The sequence below is a fragment of the Neodiprion pinetum genome, chromosome 4, assembly GCF_021155775.2.
Source record: "Neodiprion pinetum isolate iyNeoPine1 chromosome 4, iyNeoPine1.2, whole genome shotgun sequence".
Taxonomy (NCBI): Eukaryota; Metazoa; Arthropoda; class Insecta; order Hymenoptera; family Diprionidae; genus Neodiprion; species Neodiprion pinetum.
Genome location: NC_060235.2, coordinates 36,454,546 through 36,481,077, shown reverse-complemented (window position 1 = coordinate 36,481,077; position 26,532 = coordinate 36,454,546). Strand labels below are relative to the sequence as shown.

The window sequence follows — 26,532 nt, the reverse complement described above, 5'->3', positions numbered from 1 at the left end:
CGAGCCAAGAATACGGAGCGAAAAACGTGTATTAATTCGTTATCATCACGTCTACCATCCATGCTACTCTTTTGCATGCGAAGCAGCAAAGTGATTCCGAAGTAGCGAAGAGTCGGCAATACGAATTACCGATAAGTGTGAACAATGTTGAATTACGAGATTAAAGTTAGTAACGTTATCGTAACGAAACATTGGGGAAAAAACTACTCTTTTCATATGTTTACAATGACTTTGAAGGAAGAAAAATTTCAAAACATTCAAAAATCATAAACTAACGGTTTCTTTAAACGTGAATCGTTATGATAACGTTAACAACTTCAACATGGTGTTAAATGAAAGAAGAACGAAAGAGGAAGCGATAAGTTAATTTGTTTTTTTTTTTTATCGAAGATTTAGTTACAACCTTCGGACTAATTAGAAAAGTATAATTGTTGTAGAATGTAAAAAGTGGAGTTAACCTCGGTTCGTAACGCATTAAGAAAGAGCGTGCATTTTAACCGTTCACCCCATCTTTGAATAAAGTGCGACGCATTACAAGCTCGGGTTTCCCAAAACTTGTATGAGGATAAGAAGTAAAAAGAGGAGCACCTGCGGCGTGTCTCTGGGTGAATGGAGTCTTTTTTCTCTACGGAAGATGGGAAGGTGTGTATATACGATATCTAATATCTTTGAAACGTGTTTGCATTGGGTAGGCTACTCGGATAACAGTCTTTCAAAGGTCTACAGCTCTCGGGTGCAGTGACGTCGTGTTGACTTTCCCTTATTGCATCGAGAGTTCTTTCAGCCGAGAAGAAAGACCGACGAAGCCAATTAAGCCGCGGCAAAAATTGGCACGTCATTCTGCGCCACCCTTCGATGTCTAAGACGGAGAAGAAGAATGAAAGATCTCTTTAAGATGCAGAAAAATCGGTAGGTATCGTATCATGCAGCAGAAAAAATCGACTAGCCTGTAAAGACTTGTATTCCTAAAACCAACAGATTTTCACTTTCCAATAGAACTTTGGAATAACTCTACCGATTTTGATAAAAAGAAGGGTAAATTCCGTATTTTACGAAGTATATCTTACGAAGGAAACCTATCGTGTCACTCTTTCCCTGCAGTTTTGAGTAAAATCTACTCTTTTATTCTACCCATGTAGACTAACCTCTGAGAGTATTTGAACTATTGTAATTCTCTACAAATCGGATCGGTTAAAGGGCGTTCATTAATTACGTGAGCTCAAAATGGGGGGGTGGGGGGCGGGGGATGGCAAATCTTACGTTAACTTTCTAATTCGGAGTATAATAACACGTAACATTTTGTATAACAAAATCAATCCCGGGCATAGAAAATATTAAATATTAGGTATTTAGTGGTATTAGGCAAAATACACGAACATATTAAATAAATTTCGTTATTGAAAAATTATAGGATAAATCTGACGCGAGGGGGAGGGGGAGTCCTACCAAATCTTACCAAACCTCGTCAAGGGGGAGGGGTGGGGGGGGTAGTCCATATCGAAAACAAAATAAAACATTTCACGTAATTAACGTACACCCCCTTACAATAACTTCATCTCTCTCAACAACAAGGGGCCAAAAATAAAGAAGTATTAAAAAAGCAAACGGATAATTGATGTGAAAATTACTGTAAATCAATATTGAACAAATCGTCGGGTGTTTAGCGATGTATTAAAAATGGAAAGAAAGAAACGGCGAGAAAAAGGACAAATTTATCGAATCCTCCGACGGTGGGGAATTCGCGTCGGGATTTTAAATCAGGTACAGGAGGTGAACCGGCCTCGTAACACAGTAAAGGTGTTTCTGATTGCCGGTGCCAATTTCGCGGAAGGATGATAGCCGACGGTTTGTCGGTGCATCCGAGCAAATTTGAACCACCGCACTGCAAGGATTTCCAACCTGCAGGGTGGATAATAAGGTGAGGAAGGGGGAAAATGCTGAGACAGGATTGGCGGCGGCGGCGGTGGTGGCAGGACGACGACTGCAGCAGAATATAAACCTGTGGATTATCGACCAGCAAGCACTCTGCCGGGCTGGTTGCAGGGAGGCGGATCCTCTTCCCGTGTTATACCTTCGTTCCACCCCTCATATCCACCTTTCCTCTTCCTGCATCCATCCATCCCATTCCCTAAACTTTCTCCTTCCTTCTTCCTTCTTCCGCTTGCATGCTCCGCGCGGCTGGTCCCAGAGGACTTCTTCAACTCCGTAAAGGATCCTCCGCATCGTCACGATTTATTACCGTTGTTTTTGAAGTTTAAACAATATGCGTGTGTATGGGATTGTTTCTACCCCTCCCATTTTATACTGTGCAATCTTTATAGCGATTTGAGAATTATGCGTTGAAATTTTTTTTTACCTCTTATTAATGTAACAACAGGGTTTGTACGCTTTTTGAAATCTGAAATTATTCCTCGACTTGTCCACGTATTACAGCCTGTGAATAAGATTTTTTCACTAACCTTTCGCGAAATATGACGCTGATTAATGAATTTTTTTTTTTTTTTCATTACACATCAATACTAATACCTTTAATATTAATATCAATTTACAAACAATAGCCTGCGATTTTCCACAAGCAAAAAAAAAACGAAAGAAAGTTTGGTATTAAGTAGCATACATAGAATGCATGAAGTGGTGATCGATAAAACTTCGTATAAGAACGAGTTTAATTCTTCGACAGACTCAAAATTCCAGTCTGATCTTTGAAATTACCTGAGTTTTCCCGGTTTTCTAAGATTTTCCTGTACATACAAATCTTGAATAATGTAGTATAGAGCAGGGCAAGACTCACCTCAGTCTGTGTGTTTCTGGTACTGCGTCCAACGCAATCTGTAACAGGAAAAACGAAATAATGAAAACTTGCACTCTGATTATAGTTGCGTAATAATTGGTAAACTGAATTGGCGAAACCAAATGAATAGACTAAAAACTTGGACTATGTAAATATAAAGTTACCATAGACGATTAATAAACGATGACCGATCGTTACATCGGAGATACTTTCAAACGTAAGTAAACTAGGATGATTTTGTACAACAGGCGATTTCCTATAAAGTTTCTCAGGGATTGTTGTAATATTCCGTAGTTATGCATATCGAATGTATATAAAGATGAAACGGTTAGACGATGACGATGATACGAGGCAGATATCATCAGCCAGAGAAGGGCTACTGTAACACTAATCTGTATTCACCGTGTATATTTGTAACCGACGTAAACAACCAGCCGATGCTGCTGCTGCTGCTTTTGCTTCTGTTGCATACACGTGTCTATCCAAAGTCTCGTTATACGCACGCAACTCAGTCAAGCTCGACGCTAAGAAAATATGCAGATGTAATCTTAGAAACGGGAAAGACAACAACAACGAACGATATCCAGCAGGCGGTTGGTCCGATATCGTCTTCATTTATACAACAATACGTCACTAATTAAAAGTATAACAGAGTATTGTGGCGGTTTTATTGACATGAATAACGAAGTTTCGTAACGTTAAACGGGGTAGCGAGGTTTTCGGAAAAAGCTTCGGAACATTATGGAATATATGTAAGTATATATATATATATATATATATATATACCTGCTTTCCGAAAGTCACACAATCACTACAGGACGACATCTAACCAACTCCCTGTGGGATTTCACCGTTGTTTAAGTTTCGTGTATAATTAGAGTGTAAACATATATAGGTGTACGTATATGTAACCCAGCACTTGTCTAACAGTCAGGTATCTGTATGAGTAACGCAGTTAAACTGAAAGAGAAATGGGTGCGAGTAAACAGCTGAGTACGAGTCGCGTATGTAGTGGACGAATTACCATTTATTCACAAATTCACGTAAAAGTTTTTAGTTCTCGTTAGTCGTACATATTATGTTAATCTTATTTTTGGTGCACGAGGAAAAAAAAAAAAAAAAACCAGTTTAAAAAATAAAGGAACAATCTGCAAGTGTTGTTTTTTCATTTAATTTTTAAACCGCAATATTTTGACACGAAGCTCTGCTGATCTCTGCGCTGAGCATTGATTGTGAGATTCGGAATTTTATTTACAAGTATAAGTTACGTACGTAGGCTGGACTTGGGCGAGAGGAAAGAGAGAGGAAAGTGAAAAGTCGCCAAAGCCGGACGCTCAACAACTCTAAGACTTGCCCCAGCTCTTGGCTGCTGGATATTCGCGAGGCGCCTGAAAATAACCTGCGCGAAGCGAAATATCTCTGCCAAGCTCCGTTTAGCAGCTAACTAATTGTAGTAAGTTTAGTTAGCTAGATTGCTGCTTGATTCTATACGAGTACGATTTACCTGGACTGTACTTGTAACATTTCCCTGCAATCGCCGTTCACCACCACCAAGTCTCTATTTATCCGAGGCAGAATTTTAATCGATACGGTACGTTGTTGAGGAAAAGAGATTGAGAAAACGTACAAGAAAATAGATATTTTTCTATTAAATGTGAAGAACGTGAAACGGCATGAGAAATTAATTGCCGCGGTAAAAATAAAGGAAATACGAGAAATTACGATCGTTAATAAATAATTATTTCTTCCGAAGCGACGATACGTTGCGTGAAATTAATCAGACCACACGTGGTGTGGAATATGAATTACGGGAGACACCGATATGTCCCTGATATTCAATCGCTTGTTTCATTTCCCTCGCCGGAAGCTGATGTATAAATCACGGAGGACGATACGCGAACTCGAAATGACGTTAGCTCATCAATTAGCGAGTGAGGCTATATTTGTTGCAATAACGAAACAGCTTGGGGAATAGTACATACGATTTTCGACAACACCATCGTGACAAAACATATATTTCGAACGGGAATTCGTTTTCCATTTTGTAGAGTATAAAAATCCATTAAAGTTGAAAAAGAACATTCGATAAAAACACCCAAGATTTAGACGAGCGGAGGACCAAAGAAAATAAATTGAACAAGTTTCAAAGATTTGTCTTCTCATCGTCAGTTGATCATCGTTCATCTCGAAAGTTAACGTATCTACGAGGCGTGAAGATCATCGGTAGATAAGCAGATTAAAGAGATAATGGCGATGACATTGGATGCGGTTGAAAAAATATAAATCGACTTAACTAACCATTGTCCGAGATGTTCGTAATTGCAGTGAGGATATATATATACGTACTGCATTATAGACTTGATCATCGCAGACAGTGTGTGTGCGTGTGTATCTATGAGGCATTCCACCCCAAACCGATCTACGTCTGACCCTCATCATCGGCGATTTTATTTATTTTTAGGTATGGTGCAGAGTGTAAAAAAATCGTCTTTCACTGATTTTTAGATTTTCTGGACCACGCGTTTCATTTTTTACCGCACCCAAAAATACGAAAACCCAATTTTCGAATCAACAGCCCCAATCGATTGGCTTCGAATTTAATTTTCTAGTGAGTTTGTTGTCAAAAAAACGAAAATTTTTAAACCAAAACAGGAGTGGGCAAGCTTATTTTTGTTCAGCAGCTGGAAGTGAAACGAGTAATTGTTATATAAATTTGTATTTTTTACATTTATATTCAATACGTTTCTTTTTCTTTCTCGCTTTTCAATTACTTCTTTCGCCTCTAGCCTCTGAACCAAAAGCTTGTCTACTTTCATCTTGGTCTCCAAAATTTGATCTTTTTTTTACAAAAAATTCATGAGAATAATTTAAAGCCAATCGATTGGGGATAACGATAATTTTTCTCCTACACTCTGCACCATACTTAAAAATAAATAAAATCACCGATACTGAGGGACATACGTAGGTCGGTTTGGGTGCGGAATACCTCATATACATGCATATAAACGTTGTACACGACGCGTTGATAAATGACGAATTCAAGGATGATTGAGACGTGACCTGCGAGATGTTCAACCTCGTGAAATATGGCATAGGTATATATATATATATAAGTATATGTTATATGTATATTGCGTACGTAAATAATTTAGTCCTACAATGTCGTACGCGATCGTAAGTATAGGTATAACAACTACATCGTCGTACACAAATAGGCGCGCCTCTTTTCTAGCGTATATGTAACTCGTTTCTTCTTTTAGTCCACGATGAACAACGTAGATATTAATATACCAATTTTTTCCATGGTTGCGGGATTATAAAGGTCGCGAAAAAAGAAGCAGCGATATTGTCGATATTGATTTCCAATTTCAATAATATTCCACACAACGCGGAAACATAAAGAGCAAGTAATTAATTTCGGTGCATAGAAGATCGAGATAACAATCAAAAGGTCTACCAAATCATTTTCATCAATTTTTCCTCCACGATTCCTAAAATTTATCATCATACACGTGGAAAAATGAACGTCATAGATAAATCTCCGATTACGTTTCACGTATCGTTTCCCACCGCAATGCGGAACACGCAGCATGCGTAAAAAAAAAAAATCTTGGCAAAGGGGAGAACGTGTACGTTGCGTTACGTTGAATTCGTTAACGTTATTCACGACGCGTTTATACGTCTGGACGTTTATAACGATATATTTATTTTTTATAGAAGAGGACGCGGAGGGTGCGAAATGATTTCTTAATACCCTAAACGTCGCGGCGTCGGTTCGCAAGCAGGAAGATAAAAGGAAGGCCGTGGCGGAGAGATCCAAGAGCATCGCCGGCACCGCCACACCGATAATAATAACACTGGCAGTTTGATGCGGTGCAAGGAATATCGAACGTGTTCGGTCCGAGGGGTGCGAGACACGTAGGCATGGCAACTACCACTCTGTCGCTACTGCTGCTGCAAGCTCGCCCAGCTTTACCGCGAACCGACTATAGGACGGGCTCTGCCCTGCAGATTCCCGGTGAAATCATCTCGGAATTCGAGGGGAATAACAGAAATCGTCGCGTCGGACGATAAGTTGTTGGTTAACTCTTTCGGTCGTAGTTGTAAGCCTCGTTCGACCTTGTCGCCTATTTTATAATCCATTTTTTGCACATTTAGACAACTTTTAAACCTATTTCATTGCGGTTTTTTAGCTATCTCCGATAGTGTACCAACAGGTTTTCAATACTCGAGAGTAGTTATTGCGATATAATGTAAATTATTATTGTTAGAAACAAATTGATTGAAAAATATCGTGAAAATTGAAGGAATAATTCATTTCCGTAACTACACGTATACACGCGTTACATAAATTACAAGTTTTTGAGGTCGCTGATTACGAATCTGAAACCGGATTTTTAAAATTTAAAATGGCGGATTCAATGTGGCGTACGAAAATTTCAAATTCGATCGAATCCGGAGACACATCTGGATCCACCATCTCGAATTTTTGAAATCTGATTCCAGCGACTCCAAAAACAACTGCATAGTTTTTTGACCGGATGTGATTAAATTAAAAATTTCCGTTGGCCATCTTCAATTTTTGAAATCTGATTTCAGATTCGTAATTAGCGACCACAAAAACCATGCCATACTATTTTGTAATAAGAGTTGACTCAGCAGAATAATGTGTGACTCAATGGGTTAAAAATGATAAACGAAAAAAACCGCAGACACACAAAAGTCTAGTTCAGGAGAATCCGAATTTAATCTATTTAACCCGAACTTGAATATACCGGATATAGTTTCAACTGTTATAATCAAATAAATTTTTTTTTCTCATCTTATTTACACCCCCCAGATCCTCCTCACAGCTCAATCTGATTCAATACAGAGCCTCGAAGTTGTCGAAAAAATTCTAGATCAAAATTTAACATCGAGATTCTCAGATCCCATCGCAAGTCGCACTAAACAGAACGTCGAGAATCCGTGAAACTCAAGAAGCGAAAAACCTCAAAGATTAATTGAGGTTTAAACCTGAAATAGAGGAACTGACGATAAGACTTCCGAGGGTTAAATAAGTCGCAATTTTCACTGTGATTTATAACCATAATGAGCGGTTTTTTCATATTCAAACGGGGTCTTTTTACACAGGATTTCCGTACCTAAGAAACTCTCATCGCGTAAGCATAGAAAAGCTCGAAATTTTCTCGAGGTTCAAATGACATATAAAATTTCGTCTCGGGATAATCCATGGTCATAAAAATTCATCTACCTCGCGTTTATAAAGCTAAATACTTGAACGTGATGGACATGGGATAAAAGGGGAGCATAAAGGGCGTATCATGTATAAAATTACCACCAATGGATTATATGCCTGATAATATGGCCTTTTATACGAGGTTTCCATTAGGGTTGTTTCAGGCCCAGAGCCTAGGGATGAACATTGGACGGTTTTTTGTATAATAGATTGATAGACATTGATTACGAGGCGAAGAATTTCACGTCATAATGAAGGCCGAATTTCCAGCCCACATGTTATGTGATTAATTAACGGCCTGATTATAATAATGTATGGATCGTTAAACTTCTTCAGAAAAGTAACAGAAAGTTTTTGACGTATTTAGGTTGAAACTGTAGGTATGTTAAAACTTTGAAAATTTTTATTTCAGTTTTTCGGCAAAGTCGATACACGAAGTAAAATGTATGAATCAATTTCAAGAATTCGGGTACATGTATGATTTTAAATGAAAATTCAATTTACCACGGTTTGTGAAAAGCTTATTTCTATATATTGAAAAAATTCAATCCTGAGAGAAAAAAAAACTTCTCGACAAATTCGTGGCACTAATATGCCCATCGAATTTCAATTTTTTCTGGATAAATATTCGTAATCAAACGTTGAAAAAAAAAAGTCTCGATGTTTTTTTGCTTTCACGCATCGTACTCCATTAGTCTCTCAGAGTCGTTGAGAAGGAACGAAAGGCGTTTCGAAGAGGCGAGAATCTTAAGAATATTTAAAAAGGCACTTATTCCTACTCGCGTCTCAAGCACACACTGCGGCATAATGTAATAATCGTGAGTAGAGATGTACTTCAAAAACTCTCATCTACATCATCTTCGCAGCCCTCGAACCACACACTGCATTATTAGGTACATGTACAACAAGCATTCGTGTATTTGCCTTGAATTTTCACAGTCCGAGCAACGGAGTACGAAATTTGTAACAAATATTGTGAGAAACCAATTAGTTATAATTTATTGTAGCTGGATAATTTTCTCTCATCTATAAATACACGATCAAGACGAAACGGTTTCTCATTTCACAGTCCACTAAACGTCCGCGGATTATACATATATATATATATATATATATATATATATATATTATATACATATGTATAAGAAAAATTAGGAATGCATAATTTTGAATATTCATTAACGGAAGATCCCGTAGAAAAAAAAAATTTGCATGTTATTCAACGCATCGATGCATCCGCATGCAGATTTTGCATCCGTGCTGTGCCTTTCATGCATCGCGTTTTATCAAGTCAACAACAAAAGCTGTTATTATGAGGGCAGAATATGTATGCGTACGAAGTATTCTACGCGACTCGACAAATGATTTTCCCTCAAAATTTTTAACTACGTTCATAATTTTGTAAACGATCCTCCTAACACCGAATAGCACGCCTGAATTATTCCAGATTTTTCTCTCCAGCCGATATATTTTTATAAATTAAAAAAAAAAGAAAAAGCCTCAAAACTTCTTCGATCAAAGGCGATCATTTGAGGCCAAATCAGGAAGTGGAAACTATTTTTTTTCTCTTTTTTTAACATTTATTTGACTAATTTGAAGATAATAATAATTTCCAAAATTTGATTAATTTGGTATATTTATTGATAATTATTCATTTTTCTAGATGAAAAATTATCCGCTAGATGGATAAAAATGTATGCATGGTCATATTAAAAGACGCGATGATTATCTGTAATTTAATTGTGAGTTGTTTTAAGCATTCCATCACTTTCCAGACCCAATGATTTAATTTTGTATTTAAATAACAGCGAATTAAAAATATTCTGAATGAAATCTTATCAAAACATGACGTACGTATTTAATCTGCAACCGTCATCTTATAATACACTCGATGTCAATATACTTGTTCTTTACTTACAGCTGCATTGTATTTTATTTTTCATTCTTCTCGCATCTTTGAACTGTTGGTAAAAGGAATTGATATTATTCCTTTCTCACGTTCTTCGAATGATTAATTAATCAATTCTATACGCGATATCGTTGTAGAAAAAGTGGCGTATTATTAGCAACAACGCGAGGACGCGACGGTCCGTCACGGTACTGCCATTCATCGGTTCCAAATGAGTGAATTGTATTTTTTAATCTGCTTTCTAAAAAAGAATTTAAAGAAAAAAAAGAAAAGAAAATAGGAAGCACACGCCAGGACCGCGAAGCCTAGTCGAGTTGGCCAAGGTATTCCTATGCATATATTATACCACAGAATCAGTCGGTCATATTGCGTAATGCTTAGGTAACAGCAAAGAGAATCCGCAGTAAAATAATCAGACGAAAATAAGTATACCCGAATAGAAAGAATAAAGCGCAAACGCGTGAATATCAAGAAACTTTGTTTGCCCGATTTGGAAATCACATCGACGAGCAAAACGAGACAAATCTCTCTCTGTGAGATTAAAGTTACCAATTTTTGTCTGTTAAAAAATAGAAATAGAAAAAGAAAACTGTGCGTAGTTTGGTAATCCCGGTAAGTGTACGGTCGTACACGCAACGTTTAAGCACTACTACGAAGGTGAAGACCAAAAGTTTAAAATTCAATCGACGTACGGCTGCGAGAAGGCGATTTCTCAAGCCTCAGATACTGCAGCAGCACTCGTAAAGAGCAGAGAGAGAGAGAGAGAGAGAGAGAGAGAGAGAGAGAGAGAGAGAGAGAGAGAGAGAGAGAGAGAGAGAGAGAGAGAGAGAGAGAGAGAGAGAGAGAGAGAGAGAGAGAGAGAGAGAGAGAGAGAGAGAGAGAGAGAGAGAGAGAGAAAGAGATAAAAAGGCAAGTATAGAAGAATAAAATAAACAATATCGTTTACTCAAACGTCAAATATTGGCACAAAAGTAAAGAAAAAAAAGAAACCACCACCACCGCACTAAACGGATTCAGCAACGCTCAAAGAGACAAGAAAATCGTCGTTCAATGCGGCATAAGGTATAAATAAGTGTACGTAGCATAGTTAAGGTAGAATATCGACATGACCCTGATTCTCGATATAAGTTGTACAAATATAGCGTAATACTACTTACGTGTATACACGTACACATACATGTATAGGCACACGCGAGAGTCGCGTAAGGAGTAATAAAAATCTGAGAATAAAAAACATAAATAAAAAATAGTAAAGAATTATAGAAAAAGAGAAAGAAGAAACTGCACAGCGATCGCAGTTCACCTTTACACACACACACACTATTACGTATCCGACTTGGTTAGCAAGAGTGAAAGAGTGTGGATAATCTATCCAGGCACAAGCACGCGCACAAGCGTGTCTAAACTTTAGGATTATAAAGCCGGGGCATTTGTACGGACGTAATAATTACACCGCGAGGATATATGATATAGGTATGTGCCTATTTGGTTTGAGAATATCGCGCCTATATATGTATATAATATGATTGCCTATACTTACGTATATGTATAAAGATATACGGACGTGTATATTATACAACAGAGAGAGTATAAATATATGAGGGTTTCAAATTTGGCCAAGTTTTTGCACGAGTTTTAACGATAACGGAAACGCCGATCGTTTATGGACAGGTAACGTCATCGAAAGATTAAACGATTTGTACGTACGTACGTACGTATCTCCTTATCTTGATAGAAAAAAAAATTCAGTGGAATCGTTACAAGCACATCTGTAAAATCCTTGCGGATGGATAAATGGAATTAATCGTCTCGCGTGTAAGACGTAATTGCAATACGCACGTTATATAAACACTGGTTAAATTTTACATATCAATGAATCTCCGGATGCAGCGATCAAGTTGGAGATGAGAAATTTCCTCTTCCATTTCGCGATTACAGCAGTAATCGCATACGCTCAATCGTGATAAGATAAATTTCAACGAAATATAAATTTAGCAAAGTTTATTTCTGTGAACTTCGAGAGAGGAAAACTTTTAACCTGGTGTAAGATTCTACCGAAATAAAAAAAAAAATAATAAAAAAAAAAAAACCTCTGCGGCGTTCTTTCTGTTTTTGAAAGGTCGAACCGCAGACGGAAGTAATACAAGCTGATCGTTGAATGAAGGAAGGTTAAGGCGGAAGTACCTCTCCAAGCAGGCAAATAACAGAGCGCAATTACATTGTCGTCACAAAAGTAAGTATTACACATATTCCATGCGATTTCATTGTTTACGGCAAGACGTGGCACAGCCTTGGTTTGCACGCAGGCAGGCAGGCAGGCAGGCAGGATGGAATTAGTTAGTCCTGTTACCCGCACAATGTCATCTAGCATACATATGCCGTACCTTGAAATCGGTTACAGCGCGATACCGATATGCGAAACCGCAAAAAACTTGCTGCTTTGTTCGTCTTTTGTTTTATTTTTTTGGTTTTTTTTTTCTTTCTTTAGAACAAGTTTCCATCAGGTATATCGTCAAAATTCAATTTCTCACACTCGTTATCGGAATAAATAACAGAGAATGAATTCTGAAACGCGTTGTTTGTGAGAGAAATTTGATGCCGGAGAATTTCAAACACGCGACTTGATACGACCATCAATTTTGAAGCAATAAATCAAAATTTATACGAAGATTAAATTGTTAACGTTACTGCGACAATACATGATTAGGAAAAATCGTTAATTTTCATCTTTAGGAATGTCGGAAATTTAGCAAACCACGATAAAAGAGAAAAAATATACTCATATATCGAAAAGCCAACTCCTTCAGCCATTCGAATATTACAAAATAATAACTTGTACGAACGTGATTTCTCGTCTTCAAAAATTTTCCCCGCCTTTGCCGCAAGTTGTCGAAAATGTAAAAAACCGTCGAATCCTCTTCTCATTGTCAGACTCTTCCGAGGTTTGTGGGAAAAATAGGCAAGCACACATACACGTACGTGCATAATATTACAACGTATATTCCCGTCATTCGAAGGGACACGACGATCGGTCACCGTTGGAAAAAATACCGAGTGGATGAGAGTGGTAAGAGCGACTAGGCAGGTGCCTTGGCGAGCCTTGTCAGGTATGAAGTACCTCGCAGGTCTGCTGCAACAACCTTTTGTGGCTTCTTTACTGAATGAACCTGCTCCAGGCACGATGAGGCGTGTATACCTGATGCTCAAGTATGCATCGCCCTAAGGTTTTCCTCCTCCATCCTGCTCCTGCGGAGCTGCTGCCGGTGGACATCGTACAGAGTTATTCATGCATGCCGTTCACACACTCGTCCTCGAGGGATCCTTTTCGTGTGTAGATTATTACCTCGAAACGAACCGAAACACCATCGTAGGCGAGTCAAATCACCTATAAGCGTGCATTCTCAAGGTATAAGGCGTAAGGCATAACCGATACCACGGTTCTATTCTCCTCTCAACAATCAACGAGGTGGTATAAATAAGTCGATTGTATCACTCGTAACAGACACTGGATGAGTATCACAATACGTATATAACGTGTACGGTAAGAGATAATATCGGAGTATGAATTTCTTTTCCATCGAGTGTTTAAAATTTCTAACGTTAATGTAAAAAAGACACCTAAATTTTCTTCACGTAAAATTGACGGTCGTTACTTCGCAGTTTTTAAATTCTCACCGCAAGAACTGCCGACTAATATTTGAGAAACACACGTGGAATAACTGGGCTTCAAAGTCGTTCCAAAGTCGCGAAATGGTGATATTTGTTCCAATATTCCGTTGTACGTAAACGTTACCAACTTTAACGGCACGATAATTCTCCCTTTACAATACAGAAATAATCTAACAATGTTTTTCCACAAATAATATCAACATTTGTACACACTCGGCTTCTGCCTCAGCTATCTCATACGATGCCTCTCAGGCTGCTACTAGATCGAATTGAATTCGAGGGAGCGTTTTGAGGATAAGCAGCACAAACTGGAAGCGGCGAACTCCGCGAGAGAGAAGAAGAAGAGGTGAGATGACGCAATTGCGTAAAACGAGACGCGTAGAAGCTGTGTCCGTGGTATCCATCTCCGTCTTCACCTCCACCTCTACCTCCGTCTCCTCTAACCTCTTAGTCGTTTGCAACTCGATTCCCTCTCGACTCCTTCCATCAACAGCAGCAGCTACATTATAGGTGTAAAACATCGTCGTCTCATTACCGACGCAATGCAAACTCGTAATTCCTCGTTGATGAGCGGTGATGGTGCAACGTCTTTATCAGAATAAGAAAAGAAAAAGAAAAACCCCGCACCGCCCGCATGAGGTGAAACCGCTTTTCCGTTTAAATCATTACCGTCTGGAGGCAGCGATAACAAAATAAAAACCACAAAATTGTCACTTCCTCTTCTTCGCTGTCGTCCCACTATACCCACATCACCATTTTTGGCTTGGTTTTTTTTTTTTCATAATAATCGATGAACAAGAATCAAGACTATACGTACGTACGATACGCTTATAATACTTATCATCTCCGTACGATGCAAACGTACGATTAAATTGATTAAATAGTAAAAAGAGAGAAAAAAAAAAAAAAAAAAACCACAAGTACAAAATCGAAGTAATATCGCAATATCTTAACCTCATACAAATTCATGAACGAATTTCACGAATGAATTTTCTCGCCACTTTCGGCCTTCTCGGATAATCCGCCGGTTCCGTGATACAACGGTTTCCTGATTCCTGGCGCAGCAAGCAAATAATAAATCATGACGTACCTACGTTTCCACGACACAAGAAACGATTGGTAACGGTTGAAAGACGATTAACCAAGCCTAGAGATGACGGCTTGCTGGAAGTTGTACAGTTTGTGCGGATTTTGGCAAGAAAGTAGATCAATCGTTAATAACTACGATCCGCGATACAGCAGAGGTTTCACTTACCAGCTAGATGACGATGCGTATCATCTCTCGACAAGATGATCACTCAGGAGTTGAGCTAGGATTACACGGTATAAAGAACGGCGAGCTCGTCGCCTCCCTGTATCGTTTGCATTTCCTAATCACCGTCCTGGAAGGTTTATCAGCCCGTACGAAATACGGTTTCCTCGTCTAATTTAGCTGGTTTAATTAAGAAAAAAAATTCGATCCCTAATGAAACCGGGACGGGGTTGAAGTTACGAGAGCGCCTAATTCCGAATTATTTCATGTCGAAACTTGAAGTAAAGAAATCAAACTTTGAAGAAACGACGAAGTTTCGAATGGTCGGGAAGTCGACGACTCAAACTTCCGAAATGCAAGATTCCGAAAATTCAAATTCAATAAAGTTTCGATAGAGTAAAATTTCAAAAATTGAAGTATATTCACACAGCGTATATTGTTCTCCGAGTGGGTGTAAAGAATCAGAAAAACCGAAAAACAGAATAACCAGGATTCCGAAATGAAAATATGTATCGAAAATCCAAAACAAAGAACGATCAAAGTGGTGAAATTTCACCAAGCAAGAAATTTACAGAACTGAAAATCTTCCTTTTCGAAACTTTGATGTTTGGTCAAAGTTTGATTTATTCTACTTCAAGTTTCGCCACCGAATAATTTCGGAACTTGGTACCTTCGAAACTTCTCAAATTCGGAATCTCACACCCGCCCCATTAAACCGGAACATATAGTGCAAGCAAAAGAGCCGATTCAATGACTGATAAATTGATTACTGAAAATAATCTTGACAGAAAATTCCTTACATGTAAAATCGAATTTGATGTAGGTACGAGGAAGTGGGCTTGATTTATTAAAAATCAGCACTTATGCCGTAAATCGAGGGTGAAGGAAAGATAGTCAAAGAGTTTGACGAGACGTGTCAATCCGGGTGAGTATAGACAAACATACGGACGCTGCATCGCGTCTCAAAGAAAAGAGATGAGAAAAGAAAAGAAGAGAAGCAGCGTGTATTTTAAGAGGGCCTTATTTCTCTCTCTCTCTCTTATTTATATTCAACGTGGCAACGCTATTTTTATTTCAACGACCGTCGTTGGGTATCTCTACAACGCTAGGTATTTTTTAGCGATGGACTAGAGTAGAGTGCCGCAGAGCGTCTCGTTCGTGTCGTCCAAAGGTTATGGACGAGAGGAGAGGAATGAAGAAAAATAGAAGAGAAATGAAGAGAGACACGCGAGTAGGTTTGTAGTGGCCCGATTAGCTATTAAAACGAGCGTCGAAACTACCGCCGTGTTCAGTCCTAGCCGAGATATGCAAGATGTATCGCTGTAACAGTTTCGTCCGTGAGGTCTCACAAACTGGCACCAGTTCGTTTGGGCTAATAAATATCCACGTCTTATTGCCACCGCGTGCACCCAGCTTTCGGGCATCCTTCCATCTTCGGCTAGTTTTCACGATGAGAACGAAAATGAAACGAAAGCGAAAGCCGATTCAATTTGACAGTTACATTACCTGCTACAATGTTACATCATAACTCGTGTTTAGACCCGTCGTAAGAAATGAATAATACGTATCAACTGTATGTTACGTACGACGATTTGCCGATTCAAATTCCACGCTGATTCCATAACGTTGTTTAAAAATTTTTAAAACATTCAAGCTTTGATGAAAGGATTCAGAAACACACATCGCGTTAAAAATTCTTCCGCGACAGGTTTTATCCTCAACGATAAATAATAGGAAAAACACGAGTATAAACAAATGGTGATATTTTTATTTAAACATGAATTTCGTCGGTTTATTTGATAGAAAAACTGCACCCCAACCGCACATTTAGTTTTAACAGTAATACGATGACTATGCATCGCGCACAGAAAACTTATTATTCCATCGTCATTGAACCGAATTCTTCTTATCACCGAATGCACGGCTCTATCGGTTCATGTGCATTATGCATAATTTTGTAATTCCAGTACAATTCTATAACGCTGAAAATAAATTTCAATATATTTTAATAAAATTCAAGCTCTCCTTCATTCGACCGTGAGCATACGATAAATCTAACAAACTATCAATAACGCCAGCAACATACAAGATGTAGTAGACTCCGTTCATTCGGCGATGGGACCGAATTCCCTCATCGGAAATCGATCGAGACATGTTTTCGGGGTATAAGGCACGGTTGAATTCGCGTGCACGCGATCCTTGCATGCAGCAGGAGACCAACGTTTTACGACATCGTTAAAAGCGTTTGGTTCGATCAAATACCCCGTAATATTTATACAGTTTACGTGCCTCTGCCTGGCAACATTTTCTACATGTACAACGATGCTGTTTTTTTTCCTTAGAAAATGTTGCAGAAACTTTATCTCGAGACGTGCGTTTCGAATAGAAAACCAAAAACATAAGTCGCATTCGCTGACTGAGGTTCTAGAAATTTTTCGAATCATATTTTTCGCCTTTTACAATCGAGTCACTCAATAGTTTTTTCCGGATTTTTTTATAATTTTGACAACAGGCTGCGAGGTCGCCTTTCATATGAATTCAAATTACATTTCGCAGTTTCATCCTGCTATGCTACTTAAATTGACAAAATAAATCATACGCGTACACCTGTATGAAAAAACAAAAAACAACCCGACTTTTGGACAGGTAAAAAAAAAAAAAAAAAGAAAGAAAAGAAAAAAAAGTTCTTCAATGTACAGTTTGCTGGGACATTGAAGTAACGTCACGTCCAACAAATTTGACGGAAGATAAATTTTTCATTAGGCAGAGAATATTAAATCGTACGGATGATTTTTATTTCGCTCTTTCTCACTTTTTTATTCATACTTACAAATAAAGTCTTCAACCCCCGAAGTAGCAGGAAAAAAAAGTCATACACTCGTTCGAGGCAACTCTAGTTTCCCGGATTTGTGAAAACTAGTTTGTCCCTAAGATTACACAGATTGTCCGTGGTAATTGGATGATAAAAATTACGTAAGGTGGTGTTATGCCACGGTCCGTGCAGATATATCAATCATGCCGTGCGTGTGCCGGTAAAATGAGGATGAAATAATCAAGAAAAAAAATACGAAAGAAAATAAGAGCCATCGACACAGTGGTGGAAAATAATTGCTGCCACTCGTGAGCGAGCAGGATGGGTAATTAGCATAAATCAGTAGCAGTCGTAGTTGTCTCGTAAGAAGTAGCTATCCTTCAAAGATCCGTATATCTACGTATCGAACAGTTGTTCAGCGACAACGATAGTAAGATATATTCCTAGACACACTTCACTACCGCGCCTGCACAGTATTTGTACAAAAGATTGACAGTAATGGCATGAAGTTGATTAATACGCGATTGAAGGATGCGCAAAGACGAAACGTTTGGAAATGTTTCCAGAAGAGATAAATGAAGCTGATGTTGGTAACGTTGTTGTAATGATTCAAGTTTCGGATAAAATCGTTATTTAGCAGTTTCGAGAACGTCTGTGATACGGTAAGTTATAATGTGGAAAAATATATGTAATACATATTTGGAAAACTTGACAACTTAACGTTGACGTAACGAAGAATGATTGGGGTGAAAAATTACTATTTTGTAAGTTTATAGTGACTTTGAAGTAGTTAAGTTTTGAAAATATGCATACATTTTGCCCTGTTATAATTCACTGAATTTCAGACATTCCTGCAACAGCGAATAAACGATTTTCCGATACGTTAATCATTGGAATAACGTTACTAACTTCAGTCTCATTCAATGTCACTATAAAAATGCGAAATAACGATCTTTCCCCTCAATGTTTCGTTACGTTAACGTTACTGACTTCGGTCTCTCAGAGATAAAATCACACCAACTCGTAGGAAAGCGGGATAATCGCCCTTTCAAACAACGCACTCGCCTTTCGTCCTGTCGAAAAAGGCGTTTTAATAACGCTCCGGGTTGCCCGGGCACTGTTTTGTCGATACGCAGACCATTCGGAGCTTTCAATCTACCTTTTTACAGACAAGGAAAGAAAGAGCTCGTGTTTTGTTATCCGTTAATTCAAGTCACACCGATAACACGCACCCCTCTTCATTCCGACAATGAAACGGTACTCACTGACAATCTGTTGTACACGAGTCGTACTACACATGCGAGTAAAAACCCATTGCATGAAGGTCTTTGAAGAAGCGCGGGGCGACTGGGCGAGCGGATCGGCGGCCGAAAACCGGCTAATCGTAAGTAAAGGCTAGAGGCTAGACGCGAGGGAAAGAGCGAGCAGGTATAAGTCGCCGGGAGTTGGTTTTTTTTTTATTTCCCTCTCATGTCGCAGAGCTCGAAAAATCGTCGAGTAAGTAGGTACGAGAAGGTTGGAATGAATGTGAGCGTGGCTTCGACGAAGTTCGACTTACACGCCTACAAAGCTTCAACCGTAGACGCGTCAGCTGATTCATTATAGGTTACGATTACGCGATCGCGCTCTCTTATCTGCATACAGTTTATGCTTGTATTGCTTATACATTACAGGTATACAATGCGTAGATTGTGCATTTGTCGCGCAATGAGGTTAGGGTTGAGTTAGGTTCAAGCCGGACAACCGTTGCGAAAATCGGATTCGAAACCGGCGATATCGCCGTTTCGATGCTAAGAGATCCGGAGAAGGAACAAACGGCCGTTTGAAAATACACAGTTGATGCGGGAATAAACGGCGGTTGGCTCGAGGCGAACTCGCAGTCGAGACAATAGAGAAACAAGTGGCAAGCAGAAGCGGCTAGTGGAAAACGCGCAACAATTCCGAAGTGTAAACTCTGACCGATCGACGGCTGTGGTTTACGGTTCATATTCGTATTGCGATTATCCGTTGAGCGGATTGGATCGCGGGTGAAATGGCAAAGTACACAATGGATGTAAAATTAACGTTAGGGGGAGAAATTTTGCGATACTCACGTTTCAGTGACGATCAGATCGGATCCCGTCTCTCACAGGGCGACGGGTTAAAACTCACACCAATTATCACGTACGGTTGGATGGAGGGGGCGAAACTATACGGGCGGTTATGATGATGCAAAAGAAAAAACACAAAACATAACACGACGCCACTCAGCCGCGCGCACTCACAAGTCACAAAACAGACTGAAGTCGGTCGCCTGTCCGCCTGCCTGCCCGATACGCTTCCCAATCGTTCCGCGATCCGCGTTCCCTCTGCCGGCGACGCGAGCAACCGTCATATCAAAATGGCGATTCGCGCCCTTCGTTCGAACCGCCGAAACGGCAGACCGCGAGAAGACGAACGATATTAAGGAGCTGCGCGGGTTTTAGAGGGCAAAAAACAAACATGTTTTCTATAATCTTCTTTCATTTGGTAGAAGAATTGTTTTATTCAAACTCTGAGCTTATAAAAGAACAATATTTGAATGGAATTTTGGAAAATTGGTTTTCGAAGAAACGAGTAACCTTGCGGTGTACAGGATAACTCGTAATAGCTTTAGCGGAAATCAAGATGCAGTGTATAGCTAGTGATTGATAAAAGGATTCTTTTTTCCTTGATCACAACTTATTTTACAAGGCAATACGTGGTCTGGATTTAACCAAAAACCGTAGTGTTTTTCATACAACTCTACCAAAGATTCAAATTACAATTTTTTCTAAATCCTTCTTACGTTCACGAGCTATGATTACCTACTGACAAAAAATATTTGGTTTTTTGATTTCACATCAAGCTTTCATGAGTTATATTGTCCACCGCGATTACTCGTTTCTTCGAAAACCAGTTCTCAATGGCTGAATTTACAAAATTTTTGGATGGAAATTTGATCAAATATTATTCTTTCATATTCTTGAAGGTTTAATAAAATAATTCTTTCATTAAATTGAAAAAAAATTAGAGAAAACATGTTTTTTTTCCCCCTTCAAACGCCATGTAACCCCTTAACTGACAACTCCGATGCAAGATCGACTTTGCACGAAACAACCGAGAATAAATTGAGAAACGGTTCGCGTGAAACAACTGAGGCAAGTTTACAGATAAATAAAAACTAACAGATCGTATCTATCTGGATGTTACGACTCGTGTTCGGACTTTGATGGATCGATTGGTCAATTAAACCTATTCAAAAATATTCTTGCGTTTCAGGCATCAACGCAAGCGTGAAAAAGTCTTTCAGAATTCCATTTTTACAATTTATTTTAACATTATTTACAGATTATACATTCTACTTTAGCGTGTGCCAAACCGTGACAATTTTTCTTGGGTTTTGTAAAACGGCAAACCAGTGGGCCTTCTCCGTTGCACCTCTCGCCCCCTTTCCTATGGCTACTTTTCCTATGCAAACGTCTTTGGATTTTTTATAGGAATTTATCGATTCTTCGCTGTCGCTGTGCTGCTCGCTGCTGTTTTCCTCTGCGATTATATTCTGGAATAAATAGAATGAGAATGTGAGACCATTTTTTACCCATCGTATATTCAGTCCTGTAAATAATTGCCTAATTTTTCATAGATCCGTATGCTGTATGTAGCGGTTTTATTGGCTGAATTTTTGATATTTCATGCGTGTATTTAGAACGCGATACGTCACCTTGCTCCAAACAGCAACGAGAAATTGAATAGTTTCGAGCTGAGCAAAGGTCAAGTCGAACGTTAACGTTTCATTGAATTCGGGCTGAGCAGCTGCTCGCAAGAATTTCGTCTTCTTCTTTTTCATCTTCCGCCCCGTCTTTCCATTAAGCATTAATATCCGTACGTACGGATCTGCAATGCGAGAGGGTCAATTAAACTTCGGCGCGCTTGAATTGTTGCCAGAATTTATCGTTACGTTATTAATACTTAAATGACGATTATACGATAATATATTAGTTTAGTTTATTAAAGCTTGACACTCACTGAAATCATTTAACGTCGGTACGGTTGGTGCGAATTTAACGTTAGCGAGCCTTGCAACGTTAATCGTTAATCTCTGCGCAGTTGGCAGGTAACTTATTCCCAGCAAGATGTTACCGAATTCCTAAAAGAAAAGATTATACGGTAGCTATTAAACATAGATGTTAAACCGGAAATATCATGAAATATTTTTAGTAGCTGCGACGTATTTTTGACCGCCGAACCACGTGCTGACTGCATTAATTACATCGATCATTACAACTGTTTTGTTCGCGCATTTATTTTTTATTGATTTAATTTTTCTACGTAGTAATAAAGGACAGGAAATTATTGAGAACGAGGTCAAAAGTCCCTCGTTGCGAACCTGTTCGACCGTTCAACTGGAACGCAGTCAGATCCCGAAATAAAATATGGAGACGAGGATCGAAGTAGGACAACTTATACAGCACTTTAACGGGTCTGTTCGGCGGTCAAGGATCGACGGATCTAACGCGGTTGTTACACACACCTTGCTCGACCGCTTCATTTTGTAATTAAGCAAATGAATTTCCGGGCTGGTCAATAACTTCTTCACTTCTTTCAAAGGAACTCTGAGCGTGCATAACTCCGTGTGATTGGCGTACCTGTCGTGATCGTATGCCGTGACGTCAACAGCCCATTCCTGAAAAATTAACAATGAAAGATCAAAGCAAGCGCGTTGAGTTGTTCGGAACAATTACACCTCATTGTTTGCCAGGCTCAAAAACGGGGGGAAAGCTTTTTGCCCGGTGCGCGAATCGTTTGAAAGAAAGTCAAAAGGTGTCGGACGGACTGCCAAGTGAAAATAGGCGACTAAGGCTGCCAAGACCGAAATCTCCGGGTGCAAGGTCACGGATGATAACGTGTGATAATGACGGGATCCACGTGCCTTGACTTCTTGGGGCTTGACATCCGCAACGACGAAAGTTTCTCTGTAAATTGGGCTGGCCGTGTGCCGAACCCCCCTCGTCCTAAAGCTGTGCAGTTTTTCCGGATTCCGGTTGGACCAGGACTGCTTTACAATGTTCACCGCCACATACGGCTCTAGGGTGCAGTTGTACTGCTTCTGAGGTAAGTTCGATACCGCCTGAAAAGAAACCGGTATACGCATCAGTCGATGATTCACGGTCAACGTTGCGCTTTTAAAGCTCAAGAGCAGGTACCTCGATGCCGATTACGAGCTTCCCCGTTACGTTTTCCGCACTCGCCGGCAAGTATTGCAAGCTCATTGTCAACTCTGTTGGAAAATCCTTGAGCGGGTCATCCTTCGGCTGCTTTTCGACGTTGATCAAACTCTGAAAATTTAGCTCCGCCGATTACGTAAATCAACGATACATTCTCCCTCTTGTCAGTCTTATTCAACTTTAGTTTTAAGGGGGAAGGCAATGGCAAAAGGGCCTTGAAAATACTAAATTTCGCAATCCGTCGTCGTTTTATATATAATCAAAAAGAAATAAAAATTCAAATAATCTTTCACCGAGATATCAATACCACGACGGAGGGGAATTTTTTTGTTAATTTCGAATATTTTTTATTAAAAATTTATTTAAAACACGTTTAATATATACTCAATAAAATACCGACAATCCGAACCCTTTATTAATTAGTTATCCCTGTGAAAAAATTCTTAAAAATCGGTCATATTTTCGGTCGTCACAGTGGCCTTCCCCCTTAAGGGGAAATGCTCTCGGATTTTGGAAAATTGGTTTTTTTTTTGGCTTGAACAATATCTTAGGGTTATAAAAACAATATCCAATCGACCCTGTAGTGAAAAATTTTTTTTAAAAGGTCCTTTAAATCTTAAACGCAATTTTCTCGAAACCACTTCTTTCAATCTGGGAGGACAGGTTACTTGAACATGGTTGCATGGATCGATTTGAAATTTTAACAGTGGCTTCGCAATAACATTTTCTACAGAAGCACGCCACCGTTTCTTTTATTTAATGCAAACTTTTTTTTATGTAAAATCTCCTGCTTATTTCCTGCCCAAAAAACGACTCATTTTTTCAAAAGTACACGATTTCCACAAAATTTGGTTTAAAAAAAAAAAATCTCTCTTTCTCTCTCTCTCTCTCTCTCGTTAGAAATTACTGGTCGAAATTCCGAATGATCAAAATTGAAAATGTTTTGAATATTTTACCGCCAAACGCACTGTAACGACATCCATCCTCTGGTCAACGGAATTTCGACGATAAATAATTTGGACTTGCACACAGACCCAATTATCGAGGATCAACTCCGGCGTGAAATCGCATCAGCCGTTTGGATTCGCATTTCGAATCGTGTAAATTACGGTATTATCAAATGTAAAAGAACAATGGAAGGTAATTACCAGAGTGGAAGCGGTCTCGATGCTCTCGAAGGTACCGTTGATTGAATTCGGAGAATCCCTTCCCTGGGACTCGACGTTTTCGCAAATGCTTCCTGGAGGAGATAATCAGGGTAAGTTAATCGGTAAATCGGCTTGCACGTTTCTAACAAGCCACAATATCTGCTCAAGACTGATGATTTTTTAACGAGGGTTCAACAGACGCCAAGGATAAGAAAAAGCAAGGTGGGGGAGTGAGACGAGTCAGGGTTGTTACCATTGTCGTATAAACTTCCCAGCCTCCAGGACCTGTAGCTTACGTCGGCGAGCTTGACGTTTTCGTTCGGGGGTCCGTTGCACCTCAACGGAGTATTCGTCTCGTGTTTTCCTAAGACAAATGTTTGTTTAAAGCTTGGCTCTTTTTATCCGTGAACCTTATCTCCGCCTCGGTTTACTAACGTAAAAATAACCACCTTAGACCTCGTCTCCGTGACGTTTTAACCGATCGCACTGTACAGTATAGAGAGTGTACTCGTGTCTCTTTTAAATCCCGCATACGGTATAATATGTATAACGTGCGCTCGAATCATCCGGCACATTTTGTTCATCAATATTGCTCAAGCTGCCGTTCTCTTGCAGAGTGACCGTTAAGATTAGGCATTAAACGCGTCACGCGTCGTACCGTTGACACTAATTTTTCAGATTTTATCGACCTTTGCACAAGTTTTAAATTAACTCCGAAACCATCCCGGAGTTCTTTCAAGGTTTGTAATTGTGCGCGACTCACGAGTGAATCAGGAATATCGGTCGGCATTTCACACCGATACCGATGTGATCGTGATACCATCAACCAAACAATTTCACCTCCGAACGATTTGCCTAGAAACTCGTGTGTCTACCCGCAGCGATTTGACCTGGGTTTCCAGTTGTAAATTGACCGGCTTAGGTAGGATACCTTGCCTGCGTTTAGTCGCTGCTGTTATCTTTATCAACACCGTTCTACCGCACGACAATCGTTAAGCGGAGCAATCCGCCTCGAAATTAAACGTCCGATCGTTGTTACGCACGTTGTTAAACGAGTGCCAAGTAACGAAGAATGGAAAGCCTTGAGCGGATTGAATATTAATGGAGTTTAAAATCCGGCGTGATCGTGTGATATTTTTGACATTCAACTGAGAGAAAGCATTCGTGACTTACGGCGCTTACGTACGCACTCGTACCCGATACATCCGGGCGTAAGGAAGCATGCGATTATCAGGAGGAAGACCAAAACAGCCGCTGCGCCAGCCCCAATCAGCACGAACCGGCCCCACGGGCCCAGAAACTCTGCGTCCACCATTCACTGGAATTGCAGAATTAACGTGTGATCATTATAAAGCTGATGTCGAGTAGTTTCGGGAGGAGGGGAACGGAAAGAACCGTCAGTCCGGTGGTCGGGATCAGGTTGAACAGCGCATACGTGTAATCGGCACTGTATTTGCATAAATTACGCTTCGCGATGAACGAAGCGAAGACAGCGGTAGTAGCTATTGCCGATTTCGAGTCCCAGACTAATTAACTGTGCGCACGACGAATACCTACGCTCTCCGTGCACACGCGGCACGATGACAAGCGTAATTACCTGTTATCTGGAGTCGTGCAAAGGAAATAAAAGGTGGAAATTAACGGTGGGAAAAACAGCACAAGGAGGAGGAGAGAAGAAAATGAGAGGGAGAAGGAGAAGAGAAAAAAATAAACGGACAATCTATTTGCGACTCGACTCACAACGTGCACTTGCGCACCTTCTGCATGTACAGTGACAATGGAATAATCGCTATACACACTGTGATGTACGACTTACGCCTTGCGTACGTTCGAGGTGCCTCTTCTCTCAAGGTCAAACCAAACGCGGCATCATCGGTGTTAATATTGTTTGTAAACAATTACGACTTCCCCGGACGTGATCGGCTATATAAGTTGCAAACTTGAGCGGAGCTGGCGCCGTACGATCGAATTGTCCATCACTTCGGATATCAAGTTACTTTGACGAGGTGAAAAGCTTCGAGCAGCCAACTATGCACACAGGTACGAAAGTCATAACGTTCGTCACTGGTGGCAAACACACCTACACGGTGTAAAACGCACGTATAACCGAGTGCTCGTGAATAATACTGGTACGTGTAGCGACGTATCGAGTGCCAAAGAGATGTCTGCGCGAAGAGCTTTCGTGCAGCTTCAAGACGCGACGCAAGGTTGGATAGTTTTGCCGCTTTATACCGTTTGCTCGTTATCTTCTCGTGATCTCGATATTACGTGTTGAGCTTACTGTCTCACGTGCGCGGGAATAGCTCTACGGGCTTACGCTGTTTGAACACTTGTCTCTGCTCATGTGACGCTAAGGTTCTTCCTTCCACACGTGTGTCGAAATCGTGTATTCTTAAGGAAATGAGAATCGTGGAGTTTGAAAGAAACGCACGGTTTTATCACGAAGGAAAAATTTTCACCACAAACGAGCGATGAAGACGTGACCGC

At 39.8% G+C, this 26,532-nt stretch overlaps 3 protein-coding genes across 10 annotated transcripts in view; 1 reads left to right on the top strand and 2 right to left on the bottom strand.

Moving 5' to 3' along the window:
- Positions 1-19,943, bottom strand: part of Wdr62 (WD repeat domain 62) — an 85,150-nt gene extending 65,207 nt beyond the window's left edge. For both annotated transcript variants that reach the window (XM_046623826.2, XM_069135610.1), the window contains exons 1-2: positions 19,766-19,943; positions 2,792-2,829 (exon numbers count right to left, since the gene is read on the bottom strand). The gene's annotated coding sequence lies outside the window, so the exon portion shown is untranslated. The remainder of the gene's footprint in view (positions 1-2,791; positions 2,830-19,765) is intronic.
- A 1,041-nt stretch (positions 19,944-20,984) lies between these two features.
- The window catches only part of Syt20 (synaptotagmin 20), a 9,044-nt gene continuing 3,496 nt past the window's right edge, over positions 20,985-26,532 (bottom strand). For 3 of the 7 annotated variants that reach the window (XM_046620395.2, XM_046620396.2, XM_046620394.2), the window contains exons 2-10: positions 25,219-25,363; positions 24,299-24,409; positions 24,046-24,137; positions 22,877-23,008; positions 22,603-22,800; positions 22,204-22,356; positions 21,699-21,819; positions 21,394-21,566; positions 20,985-21,231 (exon numbers count right to left, since the gene is read on the bottom strand). In XM_046620395.2, the coding sequence (XP_046476351.1) occupies positions 21,031-21,231; positions 21,394-21,566; positions 21,699-21,819; positions 22,204-22,356; positions 22,603-22,800; positions 22,877-23,008; positions 24,046-24,137; positions 24,299-24,409; positions 25,219-25,360 (1,323 nt within the window). In that variant the 5' untranslated portion in view covers positions 25,361-25,363 and the 3' untranslated portion in view covers positions 20,985-21,030. Of the gene's footprint in view, positions 21,232-21,393; positions 21,567-21,698; positions 21,820-22,203; positions 22,357-22,602; positions 22,801-22,876; positions 23,009-24,045; positions 24,138-24,298; positions 24,410-25,218; positions 25,364-25,861; positions 26,210-26,532 lie in introns of those variants that run through there. The other 4 variants (XM_046620397.2, XM_046620398.1, XM_046620399.2 and 1 more) reach the window with 4 other exon arrangements.
- Positions 25,812-26,532, top strand: part of snsl (snustorr snarlik) — an 8,549-nt gene continuing 7,828 nt past the window's right edge. Inside the window, exon 1 of the mRNA XM_046620402.2 lies at positions 25,812-26,085. Coding sequence (XP_046476358.1) covers positions 26,076-26,085 — 10 coding nt within the window. The 5' untranslated portion in view covers positions 25,812-26,075. The remainder of the gene's footprint in view (positions 26,086-26,532) is intronic.